This window comes from Ornithorhynchus anatinus, chromosome 3 (genome assembly GCF_004115215.2).
Source record: "Ornithorhynchus anatinus isolate Pmale09 chromosome 3, mOrnAna1.pri.v4, whole genome shotgun sequence".
NCBI classification, from domain to species: domain Eukaryota; kingdom Metazoa; phylum Chordata; class Mammalia; order Monotremata; family Ornithorhynchidae; genus Ornithorhynchus; species Ornithorhynchus anatinus.
This window is the reverse complement of record NC_041730.1, coordinates 62,608,507-62,621,867: the sequence shown is the minus strand read 5'-3', so window position 1 is coordinate 62,621,867 and position 13,361 is coordinate 62,608,507. Positions and strand designations below refer to the sequence as shown.

Below are 13,361 nucleotides of genomic sequence, written 5' to 3'. Positions count from 1 at the left end.
CCCCGCGATTCCCAGAAAAGAGCAATGCACGACCAACAGTTTCTTCCACAGGGTTCATGTGTAAAGATTGCCCTCTGTGTAAAGATTTGCCATTTGGGGTGCCGGATCCTGTTTCCAATTCTGCCACTCTAGTACGGTGTCTGTGTTGCAGCACTCTGTGGTCCCAACAATTGTGGCTGTTCCTCGAAAACTGCAGAGCGCCCATTCCACCCTTAGAGTGCAAACACACCATTTCACGGTCCATTCTTTTCTTCAGTTTAGAAAAGGATCGACTCTGATAGTCGCAGATTGCATTTAATTCTTTCGCCGAAAGACGACGGAAGACCCTGGATTAAAAGGAAACTGAAGCCTAACTCTTCAATTATTATTTAACCTTCATTCAGCATCGACTAACACCGTTCTACTAAATTCCATTAGATAATAGCCTCATGACTAGAGAATAACCCCTTTAGGGTAGAGGTAATTTCTTGAGTTCCTATTGCCTTCTTATTGCAATATAAAATGTAACCGGACCTTTATAACTAAGACTTAAATTTTTAAATGGGAAGTAATTCAAAGGAGAGCGATTGGAAGCGTTTGAACTGACTTCCAAACCAGCCACCTGGTTTGGAATTAAAAGTGTAAAAGCTTCTTGAGTTGACTCGCTTCTCTTCCCTATATAGTTATACAAATATCCTGTGTTGGAGTTGAAAATACTCGGTTGTGGCAATACCTATATCGATTACAACTATAATTCATATAACTGTTTATTGGCCATTCTTGATCAGTGTTTCCGATTTTGGGGGTGGGTAAGAGGTAAATCCTGATAGTTCAAATTAGTTCCATTTCTAAATTTTATCAAATGAAACTTCATCTCAACTACTTTGGGGTCAAAACATCCTACGACTCTCTAATCCCAAACCCACCACTCAAATCACTATACCAGCCTATGGGATGGGCTTGTTTTGGTGTGTGGTAACCTTATAAAATTATCACACCTGGGGTCTTCTGTTACAATCCTCGAGACTGTAAACTCGTTGTGGGCAAGGAATGTGTCTGTTATATTGTACTCTCCCAAACGCTTAGTACACTGCTCTGCCCACAGTAAGTGCTCAATAAATACTATTGACTAACATAAGGGTTGTGTGTTTCTGAAACTTCACATAAAGTAAAACAACACAAAACCTAGTACCCATCCATTGTCAGGGCCACAGGGTCAGTTTTGATGTTACCACATCTGACTTAAACAGGTCCACATTACTGAAAAAACAACTCCTAATTTCAGCCTATGTACTCAAGACATGTATTATCGATGTGTCACGGTTGAACTAAATGTATTAAAATAATAGTTCCGAATCTACAGTGTAGATATCTGCGATTCTGTGTGCCTTAACTCGTGAATACTGGGGAGGCTCAGAGGTGAGGTGCCACTTGGATAAGATAAACTTTTATCACTCTTTGAAAGTTTCTAATTCCCCAGGATGCAGCTTGGTCTAGGGGATAGAGCCCGGGCCTGGGAATCAGAAGGACACAGTTTCTAATTCCAGCTCCCCCACTTGTCTGCTTTGTGACCTCGGACAATTCACTTAACTTTTCTGATCTACGGTCACACTTTCCCTTTCACAATTATAGATACACCCCATAAGCAGCAGATGTGCTGAAAGAGAGGCACTTGGCCGGAGGTTGATAACTGCGGGTCGTAGTTTTTTTTTCCCTACAGTTTGTATTATCGTAGTCCCTGCTGGGATTCGTCCTTGCTCAAGGACAGACTGGTTGGCAGCCCCAGGTTGGCCTTCGGTACCGTCAAGAATGCTTTGGCTTGACTTTGAGAGGTCACTCGCCTTCCATTTGTTAGCTGGGTGCCGTTAGAATTTTCCGATGGGGAATGTCCTTCAGGGAAGCAGCACGGCATAGTGGAAAGAGCACGGGCCCGGACGTCAGGTCATGGATTCCGATCCCGGCTCCGCCACCCATATGCTGCGTGTCCTCAGGCAGGTGGCTTCACTTCTCTGGGCCTCAGTTTCCGTGCCGGTAAAATTGGTATTAAGACTGTGAGCCCCACGTGGGACAGCGACTGTGCCCCACCCCATTAGCTTGGATCCACCCCCAGCACTTAGTCCAGTGCCTGGCACATAGTAAGCGCTTAACAGATACCATAATTATTATTTTTCATCCTTCAAACCTTGGCTGCTAGAGATCTTTCTTCACTAGAAACATTGGTCTCTGCTCAGCAAACCTAAGTGTCAACACATATTGACTTCTCATAGAAGCAGCGTGGCTCAGTGGAAAGAGCATGGGCTTTGGAGTCAGAGGTCATGAGTTCGAATCCCGGCTCTGCCACTTGTCAGCTGTGTGACTGTGGGCAAGTCACTTAACTTCTCTGGGCCTCAGTTACCCCATCTGTAAAATGGGGATTAAGACTGTGAGCCCCATGTGGGAGAACCTGATTCCCCCGTGTCTCCCCCAGCGCTTAGAACAGTGCTCTGCACATAGTAAGCGCTTAACAAATACCAACATTATTATTATTCTTCTCATACATTGTTCAAGTCACTGATTCTACCTGTTGTCATGGGTTTAATGCATCTATATTCCACCTGTCTTTTCAGTTCCCCAAAGGCTTCCCTCATTAACGATTACTGCAATAACCCTTAGGTCATACGGTTAACTACATCAGCAGCTGTGTGGCCTGGGGGAAAGAGGCCCTTCGAGTATCTGGCTTTGCCATCCCCTGGCCTCCCCCGTCACAGCAATTCATCCAGTTGAGCGCTTACTTTGTGCAAAGCAATGCTAGTCCCCAGAGATAGGGGTAGCCGAGTTGCCAGGCATGTTCCAAAGTGGAACACTTTGGTCTGTACTTTTGAACAGGTCGGGGAACTTGTTTTGTACCTGTTTGTACAGATAAATAATGAATCGGGTCTCTTCTCCCCTGTAAATTCGTTACGGGCAGGGAACCCGTCGGTTAATTCCGTTGTCTCCTCCCCAGTGCTTAGTGCAGTGCTCTGCACAAAGCAGCTTGGCGTGGTGGGTAGAGCACGGGCCTGGGAGACAGAAGGTCATGGTTTCTAACCCTGGCTTGGCCATTTGGCCGCGGTGTGACCTCGGGCACGTCATTTCACTTCTCTGCGCCTCAGTTACCTCGTCTGGAAAATGGGGCTTGAGACTGTGAGTCCCTGTGGGACGGGGACTGTGTCCATCCCGATTTGCTTGAACCTACCCCGCAACGGTTCCCGGCCCACAGTAAGCGCTTAACAAGTACCCCAATTATTATGATTAAATACCACTGATGGATTAGGGCCTTTTGGTTATTGCTGTTACTATTATTTGCTGAGCGACGAGGCGCCCCATGTGCCTTAAAATACGGTTCTTCGTGAGGAGGAACCATTTCAATAAAATACCTAGTCGGGGCCTGCCTGATGGAATTGCCTCCAAAATACAAATTGGCAACTCTGTGGCGTTTCCAGCGCCAACGTATGGATCCGAAAGTTAGACAGTTTAAAAAACAGGATGGAAAGAACCTCCATTCTTTCGACATGTGGCTTCAGAGTTGATTTTTGCGAATGCCATGGCCTGCCCGAAAAACTAACACATGTACTTCGGAGCAAATTAAAACCCAAGGGGGTCTCAGGAAGGCCAGCCGCCTCAACTTAGATGAGGGTATTTTGGACCCTTAATCAGGAGGTCTGATCCTCCAGGGAAGACACGGATGGGAGGAGAAGTCCTCCCTCTGCACCACCCCCTCTCCCTTCCCCTCAGCACTGTACTCATCCGCTCAACTGTATATTTTTTCATTACCCCATTCATTTTGTTAATGAGATGTACATCACCTTGATTCTATTTATTTGCTATTGTTTTAATGACATGTTCGTCCCCTTGATTCTATTTATTTGCTATTGTTTTAATGAGATGTTCATCACCAGCGTGGCTCAGTGGAAAGAGCCTGGGCTTCGGAGTCAGAGGTCATGGGTTCAACTCCCGGCTCTGCCACTCGTCAGCTGTGTGACTGTGGGCAAGTCACTTCACTTCTCTATGCCTCAGTTACCTCATCTGTAAAATGGGGATTAACTGTGAGCCTCATGTGGGACAAGCTGATTATCCTCTATCTACCCCAGTGCTTAGAACAGTGCTCTGCACATAGTAAGTGCTTAACAAATACCAACATTATTGATTCTATTTATTTGCTATTGTTTTAATAAGATGTACATCCCCTTGATTCTATTTATTTGCTATTGTTTAAATGATCCGTTCATCCCCTTGCTTCTATTTATTGCTATTGTTTAAATGATCCGTTCATCCCCTTGCTTCTATTTATTGCTATTGTTTTAATGATCCGTTCATGCCCTTGCTTCTATTTATTGCTATTGTTTTAATGATCTGTTCATGCCCTTGCTTCTATGTATTGCTATTGTTTTAATGATCTGTTCGTCCCTTTGCTTCTATTTATTGCTCTTGTTTTTGTCCATCTCCCCCGATTAGACCGTAAGCCCGTCAAAGGGCAGGGACTGTGTCTATCTGTGGTTGATTTGTCCATTTCAAGCACTTAGAGTCCGGTGCACATAGTGCGGAGAAGCAGCGTGGCTCAGGGGAAAGAGCACGGGCTTTGGAGTCAGGGCTCATGAGTTCGAATCCCAGCTCTGCTACTTGTCGGCTGTGTGACTGTGGGCGAGTCACTTAACTTCTCTGTGCCTCATTTCCCTCATCTGTAAAATGGGGATTAAGACTGTGAGCCCCACGTGGGACAACCTGATTCCCCTATGTCTAGATAGAACAGTGCTCGGCACATAGTAAGCGCTTAACAAATACCAACATTATTATAGTAAGCGCTCAATAAATACTATTGAAGGAAGGAATGAATGAAGGAAGGAAGGAATGAAAGAAAGTGTAGGGAAAGGCGGATGGCGGGAGACGACGATAACGTTAGGACCGTCGGGGAGGGTGCGGATTATGGCCGAGGACGGGACGGCCGGGAATGTGTATCCGTGGAATCGACTCGATGGCATTTATTAATAATAATATTGATAAGGAGGGGGCTGCCTGTTTATTTTGGGGGCCTCTTTCGGCCTCCCCGTCGTCACCTCAGCCCTGCCCGCCCTTCCCCTCAGGCCCGCCCTTCCCCCCCGCGCGCGCGCTCTCTCTCTGGAAAGCGGTGCCTTCTGGGAGGCGCGCGCCCCGCGGGCCGGGCACGCGCCAGGCCTCGGGAGGGGGCGCGCGAGCCCAAGGGCCCCGCGAAGGCCCCCGGTCGCCGGGCTCCCCCTCCCCCCCCCAGAGCTGGCCGAAGAGACGCCTGCGTCCGCCTAGCCGGAAACCGCCCCGGCACGGACGTCACCCAGGGTGGGAGAAGCGATGAGCGGGCCCCGACAGGCGGCGGGCCGTAGAAGAGGCGGCGGCGGCTCCGCCTTCCGGTCAGGCGCGCCGCCGGGCAGCCCCAGCGGGGCGTCGAGGACCCCGGCGGCGGCGGAGGCGGCGGCGGCGCGCGTGCGCGGCTTGGCCCTGGTCCCCTTCCCCGGAGGCGGAAGAGGAAGAAGCGGCGGCGGTCGGCTGGGAGCACGGCTGTGTAGGTTGCCTTTACGGGAGGGCCGCGGAGCGTTGAGGGAGCGTCCCAAATCCGGCGGGGTGGGGGGAGGCCGCCGACTCCCCCTCCGTCCCCGTCCCCCCCAATCCGCGGATGGACCCGCCCGGCCTCCCGGTCGAGCGCCTCGGGGCGGACGATACCACCGGGGCGGGGTGGGGGGGCCGCAGCGAGCGCTAGCGTCGGACGATACCATCCTCCGCGGGGAGGGGGGAGGTGGGGTGGGGGGGGGAGGAGGAGGAGGACAAGATGGAGGCCGGGCCTCGTCCGCCGCCTCGGTAGGATGGCGTGGAGGCCCCCGGCGGGCGGCGTCCGCCTCCCCGGGCCTCCGGGCGCCAGCGGAGGGTGGCGTCGCGACCCCTGAAGGGCCGCCCCGGCCCTCCCGACCATGAGCGCCAAGGGCGGCGGCAGGTGCGAGGCCAAGAAGAGGAAGTCCATCACCCTGGAGCAGAAGTTCGAGGTGATCCAGCGCTACGAGAGGAACGAGCGCACCTGCGACATCATCAGGGCCACGGGCTTCCCCGGCTCGACGCTGCGCACCATCCGCGCCAACGCGGAGAAGATCAAGGAGAGCTGCGCCGCCGCCACCCAGCTGAGCGCCCGCAGGAGCGCCCGGGCCCGGCCCCAGATCATCGAGCGGATGGAGAAGCTCCTCAGCGTGTGGATCGAGGCCCAGACCAAGAGGCGGGCGGGGATGGTGTTCCTCACCATCAAGGAGAAGGCCCTCGCCATCTACGAGGACCTCCGGGCCGGCCGCCCCGGCGAGGACGTGCAGTCCTTCAGCGCCAGCAGCGGCTGGTTCGCCGGCTTCAAGAACCGCTACGGCCTGCGGGACGTCAAGCTGACGGGCGAGGCCGCCAGCGCCGACGAGGCCGCCGCCGCCGCCTTCCCCGGCCTGCTGCGGGAGCTGGTGGAGCGGGGCGGCTACTCGCCCAAGCAGATCTTCAACATCGACGAGACCGGCCTGTTCTGGAAGAGGCTGCCCGCCTGCACGGCGCCGTCCCGGGAGGAGGCCCGCAGCCCGGGCTTTAAGGCGGCCCGGGACCCGGTGACCGTCATGCTGGGGGCCAACGCGAACGGCGACTGCAAGCTGAAGCCCGTCCTGGTCTACCACGCCGCCCGGCCCCAGGCCCTGCGGGGCCTGGTCAAGCATTACTTCCCCGTCCATTTCCGTTCCAGCCGGAGGGGCCGGATCACCGGCGGCATTTTTTCCGAGTACTTCTGCGGGCCCCTCCACGAGGAGCTGAGGGGCTACTGCAAGAGGGAGAACATCGCCTTCAAGATCCTGCTGGTCGTCGACCACGCGCCCGGCCACCCGGCCCGCCTGGCGGAGCTGTCGGAGAACATCAGGGTGGTGTTCCTGCCGCCCAACACGGCGGCGCTGCTCCAGCCCATGGACCAGGGCGCCATCGCCGCCTTCAAGGCCTACTACCTGCTCAGGACGTTCGCCAAGCTGACGGAGGCCACGGGCGGCGAGGGCCAGCCCAGCGTCGGGGAGTTCTGGAGGAGCTTCAACATCCGCAACGCCATCAACATCATCGTGCTGGCGTGGGCGGACGTCTCGCCCTCGTGCCTGAACGGCGTGTGGCGCAGGCTGCTGCCCGGCACCGTCCCCGACCCCAAAGGCTTCGACGAGCCGGCCACCCTGCTGAAGAACATCCGCTCGCAGTGCGTCGTCCTCGCCAAGAAGGTGGGCTTCGAGGAGGTGGAGGAGGCCGACGTCGAGGAGCTGCTGGAGGCCCACCGGGACGAGCTGTCGACGGAGGAGCTGCTTCAGCTGGTGGAGGAGGCGGAGGCGGAGCGCGCCGAAGAGGAGGACGCCGACGAGGCGCCCCACCACGAGCTGACGAAGGCCGTCCTCTCGGCCTCCTTGCAGCAGATCGAGAAGGCGCTGTGTCGGCTGGAGGAGCACGACTGCAACGCCGAGCGCAGCGGCAGGATAATCCGGGGGGTGAAGAGCGTCTTGACCCCTTACACGAAACTCCTGCAGGAGAAGAGCTGGCAGGTGGAAGACTGGCCGCTCTTGGCGGAGTCCCTCAAGGTTGAGGAAAATGTCGCTCCGCCGTCAAGCGGTAAAGTGTAAGTGCTGGAACTCGGAGGGGGAGGAGAAAAGCGAAACAGACCGCCGGACGAAACCCGTGCTTCAGATCGTTTCAGCTTTTCTAAAGGGTGAAGACATTTGGGTCTTAAAACTGGCAGGTGACAATATTTAAGCTAACTCTTTTTTTCTTTTACAAATCCAAACGCATAATAAATCGTTAGAAAGTATTAACTGACTTCTGTAGTCTCCCTTATCCATCTTCTTTTTTTTCTCTCCCCCCCCCCCCCCACCTCAGCGGAGAGTGCGTATATTCGTTTACCGATCACCGTGAGTTTACTGGGTGTCCACGGCGTGACGAGCTCTGTGCTGACAGGTCGAGAGGGCGGGGAGCTCGCGGTCTGTGGGGGGCGGCGGGGGGGTGGGGACGAGGCAGACACCGATCATACCAGAGAAAATGGGAGCGGGGGAAAGGACGGTGCCATGGCTCCCCATAGCTGGAGTCTTGGAAGGATAAATGAGTAAGTGAACACAAATCAAGGAGCTACGTGAGTGCTAAAGCTGGCCCTTGGGACGAAACAACCTCGGGGGGGAACAGATTAATTGGGGAATGCCGCCCAGAGGAGGTGGATTTTCAGTGGGGCTTTGAAGACGGGGAGAGGTGTGATTCGGTGGATTTGAAAAGGGAGGGTGGCCCGGGCAGGGATGGGGCACCATCAAGAGTTGGAGGTGGGAGAGTCGAGAGCTGGACCTAGTAAGGTGACCTCGGGAGGAGCGAACAGGGTGAGCTGCGGTGGGTGGGCGAGAAAAGCAAATAAATACGGAGAGCGATGAGGAGGTGCCTGGGAACCAATCATGAAAGAGCCGTTCCGTGACGTGGAGGGACGCGGTTAACTATTGGACGTCCATAAGGCTTCGAGGGAGATTTTTAGATAATCTGGGTAGCTGGGTGCAGGATAGATGGGAGAGGCTAGAGGCAGGGAGGCCCGTAAAGAGGCTGCGGGATATGGCCAGACCCTGCACCAAGGTGGTGGCTCTTGGCAGGAATTAAGAAGGTGCACGTTCAGGAGTGGTGGGGAAACCAGGCCGGACCCACCTAGCAGGGGATCCAAGGTGTCGGTGGCAAAACAGTGAGTTTCTGAGAAAGAGATCAGTACGGTCAGGATTTTTGAACCATTTCCTTCTTAATCCCCTATTTTTTTTATCCACACGACGCCATTTAACGCCAGCCCAAGGGCTCCCAAGAACACAACGGTTGGGTTATAACTGGAAGTACTTTAAAAGGCATTTTGAAAGACTTATGGTGAAGAAAATAGGCGTTCTCTCTCCTTCCCCACTCTTTAGGTATCAGAATGCGATATGATACTTTAGGTATCAGATGTGGTATCGGAATGGGCGGGAGTCAACCGAAAAGATGTGATCTGCGGGGATTTGATAGCTTGCAAGGCACGCTAATCTCTGAAAGATCTCTAAGGCATCCACCACTCTCAGGGTGCTTACAGGATGCTATTTGCCGTTCCAAGTTGAAAGAACAAAAAAAACCCATTTATTTATGCATCTAAATAGGTCACTTCTAGGGATTTCCGTAGTGTGCCTTTGAGCGTGTTCATTGTTGAGAACGCTGTACAGGAAACTGATAGCTGGGCACGTATGCCATAATCGATGCTTTTCCTTCGTAAAGCAGCATCAAAGGATGGAAATGTCATGGTTTGAAGACTCCTACAACAGAAAAGAGTTGTAGTAAGGAAAGCTTCATTTACATCTACTGTGCATCATTTAAAAAGAGAATTGGCAAGTAACCTTAAGAATGGAAAAGCAGCTCTCAGAGCATGTGCATTAACGTTTTTCATTACATTTTTACTCCTTTTGGTATGTAAATCCTTGCGCTATCAGGGGCACACCACCCTGCTCTGGTGTGAGGGTGCTTTTACAAGTCGGCTTAAAATCCATTTAATAATATTCCTGTGCAGTGGTCTGAGACATTTATTGTCGTGAAGCCAAGTACAGCTTTACATAATTATGACCTATTAGGTACACTGCACATTAAAAGCAACCAAATGTGTAGAATATTGTTATAGCTCTGAATTTGCTGATGATTTCTTCCTTGCCTGTCCTTTCCTCCATGCTGAGAGTATGCGGAGATAGTATGACAGTCCACCCCTTTTCCCTATGTCTGGGGGAGTAGGCAATTCGCTATCTAAACTGGACCAAATAGCAGATTGCTTAAGTCCTTTGGTGTGATGTTGTTTTTGTGTGTGTGTGTGAGTGTGTGTATGGAAAACTTTGTAGACAGGTGAAAGCTGAAATTCTGGCACTAAATGACCTTAGTGGGTTAATCGATACGGTTAGTGTCTTTCTTCACTGTGGCAACTACGATCAGGAATATTCGCCATTCATTTTTGGAGTTGGGAATATTCGCCATTCATTTTTGGAGTTGGGTGTAAGTGAAAACTGGGGTAAATAGCTGTGCCCCACCACCCCCCATCAAAGCGGCAGGGAAAAGTACTGTGGGATTTATGAATGGAGAATTTAGTGCTCATATCCAGCATCCACACATTTGTGAAAGATGAGAAACCATCGTTCCGTCAACTCTTGACTGTGTGATGACTGATGATGCAGTTTGTGTGTTTCCTAAGTCAGTTACTTCTTCCCTCTGGAACCAGCGTTCTGGCACCTCCGTCAGAAGATGGGCAGGGAAACCAAAGATGATGGGGCAGGAGGGTGAAATGAAGACAGCTAGAGCTGTCTTGGGGTGCCAACTGTCACTCGTCATTAAGAAACAAAATCGGGAGTTTAGTCCTCCAGACTCACACAGGGGCCCCGGGTATGTGACTTCGCCCAGATGCCCCGAAAGCACCTCTGGGGTCCCTTTAGAAGTGGAGGCATAATTAATTCCATAGGAAATTAGCAAGGGGTCAAAAGTGTCCCCTGATGCACAGATTCAGTTTTATCACAAGTGGGAGTGTTGTTTCTCTGTATGCGCGTTCTGACTCCTCAGCCTCAGCACCCCTAGGAAATAATTGACCGTAACGCATTTCAAAATCTATTCAGCGGCCAGTTTAGTGGCTGAGCTATCAGGAAGAAGAGCAATAGTTCCTTTCCCCATTGTGATCCGGGCACCCAGATCTTCGTTAGTGAGTGTGGGCACCTTGGTATCCTTGCTGCATCACACATCCATGTTTCACCAATGTTTTTGTCGTAGCTTCCCCATGTGGAATATTCACTTAACATGGGCTTTTCGGTGTAAATCCCTAGGGCTCCTTTTGCCCGGTAAAACCATTATTCCCATATTTATAACAATAGAACCCTAATTTTCTGCCCCTTGTTTCTTGGTTTGTTTTGATTTATGGTACTTGTTAAGCACTTACTATGTGTCTGTGTGCTGGGGTAGATAGAGGTTTATCAGGTTGGACACAGTCCCTGTCCCACATGGGGCTTGCAGTAGGATTTAATCCCCATTTTACATTTGAGGAACCCAAGGCCCAGAGAAGTTAAGTGACTTGCCTAAGGTCACAACAGAAAGCATTTGGCAGAGCCGGCATTAAGAACCGATGTCCTTTGACTCCCAGGCCCCTGCTCTTTCCACTAGGCCACTCTGCTTGATTCAGGTCTCTGGGTCATCTGGACTGTTTTTGGTTTAGCTCAAACTGGGTTCAGCATTCTCCAAGGAAATAGGTAGGTCTAAGCAGTTCTGAATCTTCCTGAAACACCTCATTCTACTCTTGGAAGCTATTAATGGGATTGGATCCTGACTAGAAGTGATGATTTCTCCAGCAGCTGACCCAGAAGTACTCCTATTAACGTCCGTCTCCCCCTCCAGACTGTAAGCTCATTACGGGCAGGGGAAGCATCTGCTAATTCTGTTGTGTTGTACTTTCCCAAGTGCTTAGGACAGTGCTCTGCACAGAGTAAGCGCTCAATAAATACCGTCGTTTGGTTGATTCTCCCACCGTCCGCGCGCTGAGGAGATCTGTACGGCTTTTTTGTGAGCACCCATTCGTCCTTCTGCCATTCCTGTGACTCACTGACTCCAGTTTATTCAGACTTATCCAGCTTATAAAGAATTGGAGTCCATTTACACAAGGAAATATGTCATGTCCTATCACTGCTGGATCAGATCAATAATCGTCCACCCAGCCCAGGAATCTATGAAAACAGGTTGTTGACAGGAACAGCGGCCCTTCTGGGCCATCCTCCGACATTCATCCTCGTGATTGTGCTTTACCATCTACCTCTCCTAACTTTTACCTCCACCCTCCACAGCTGTTAACTTTTCCTCTAGTGGCCCATTGTGGATCGTGTGCCCATGAATTTGTCCCAACCCTTCCTAAACCCAATTTAAGGTTACGCACAACCTATTAAGGTGGCAGATTCTTTATGTTACTCAGACCTGCTATGCGAAGAAGTGTTTCCTTTTGTTCGTTTTGAATGTACCCCCTTCAAGTTTCATTGGGAATTAGGGGGAGCCTCTCGTTTCTGGTGTCGTGGGCCTGGGCGAACAGTCATACCTCATTTGCCCTTGGCCACACGGTTCCTGACTGTGAAGCCTTTCATCACGTGTCATCTTGGCCTTCATCTTTCCAGACCGAAGAGACCCAATACTTGCAGGCCATCCTTCGACAGAAGTTTCTCCACCTTACCATTTTGGTGGCTCTCCTCTCAGTCTTCTTCGGCTAGCTTATGTCCTTCCTGTTCCCTAAGATGGCGTTCGGACTATGCCGGGAATCCAGATGCGGATATAAATAGTTTTGTGTTGTGGCAAAACTCTTACCTTTTGTTTGCTCTGCCCTTTCTGACTGACGTTCAGCGTTTTCTTACTATTTGCTCAGGGGACTGCCTGCTACCTACTAGGCTCAGGCTTTAAATGAGGAGTTGCTTGGGTCAACTCGCCGAGTATAGGACCCTTGTCAGTCAGCGGAAGGAAGAAGGGCATTTGCACAGTGGAGGTTCCGCCTTTAAATTTCTTCTCCACCCACTCAGAGAAAACCCACTGCTGTTGCTGCGTCCTTGGCCACAATCCCAAAGGAACCCTGCCCTACCTAGTGAATACAGATCCCAGAGAGCCACCAAATCGGGCTCAGAAGCACAGCTGATCCTGCCCACCCCACACCCTCCCAATTGCTTAGTACAGTCCCCTGCATACGGTAGGAGCTCTATAAATTGCCCTGATCGGACGTACCTTAGAGTAGCCCTTCCTATCCCTAAGTGTTCAAGGATTTTAAGCGTAATCATGTATCCACCCAAGCACCAGGTTTAGAGGAGAGACAACAGTCTATTCTCCCCCGGATCATCTCTGGAACCTTTCTTACAGATGGTCATCTACTAGTCCTCCAATCCATTTAATAATAATGTTGGTATTTGTTCAGTGCTTACTATGTGCAGAGCACTGTTCTAAGCGCTGGGGGAGATACAGGGTAATCAGGTTGTCCCACGTGAGGCTCACAGTTAATCCCCATTTTACAGATGAGGTAACTGAGGCCCAGAGAAGTGAAGTGACTTGCCCACAGTCACACAGCTGACAAGTGGCAGAGCCGGGAGTCGAACTCATGACCTCTGACTCCGAAGCCCAGGCTCTTTCCACTCAGCCACGCTGCTTCCCCCAGTCTCTCTTGGCTATCTGAGTTATGACAGTCCCAGACTGAGAATAATTGAGACCCTGCTGAGCAGCAGCAGAACCGTTTAAATATATAAAATTTAGTTAGTGAAAAATGTTGGGGGTTGGGAGCGAGTGCGGAAAAATAAAACATTTCTATACCTACCTTTAAATTTATGGTAGAA

General features: G+C 51.4%; 2 protein-coding genes across 2 annotated transcripts in view; both read left to right on the top strand.

Moving 5' to 3' along the window:
* Nucleotides 1–5,434: 5,434 nt before the first annotated feature.
* HDHD2 (haloacid dehalogenase like hydrolase domain containing 2) overlaps nt 5,435–13,361 on the top strand; it is a 37,183-nt gene continuing 29,256 nt past the window's right edge. The window contains exon 1 of the mRNA XM_001505780.5: nt 5,435–5,530. The gene's annotated coding sequence lies outside the window, so the exon portion shown is untranslated. The remainder of the gene's footprint in view (nt 5,531–13,361) is intronic.
* Nucleotides 5,934–7,628, top strand: LOC107547153 (tigger transposable element-derived protein 1-like). Its single transcript, XM_029059856.1, has one exon. The coding sequence runs from the start codon at nt 5,934–5,936 to the stop codon at nt 7,626–7,628; it is 1,695 nt and encodes a 564-aa protein (XP_028915689.1).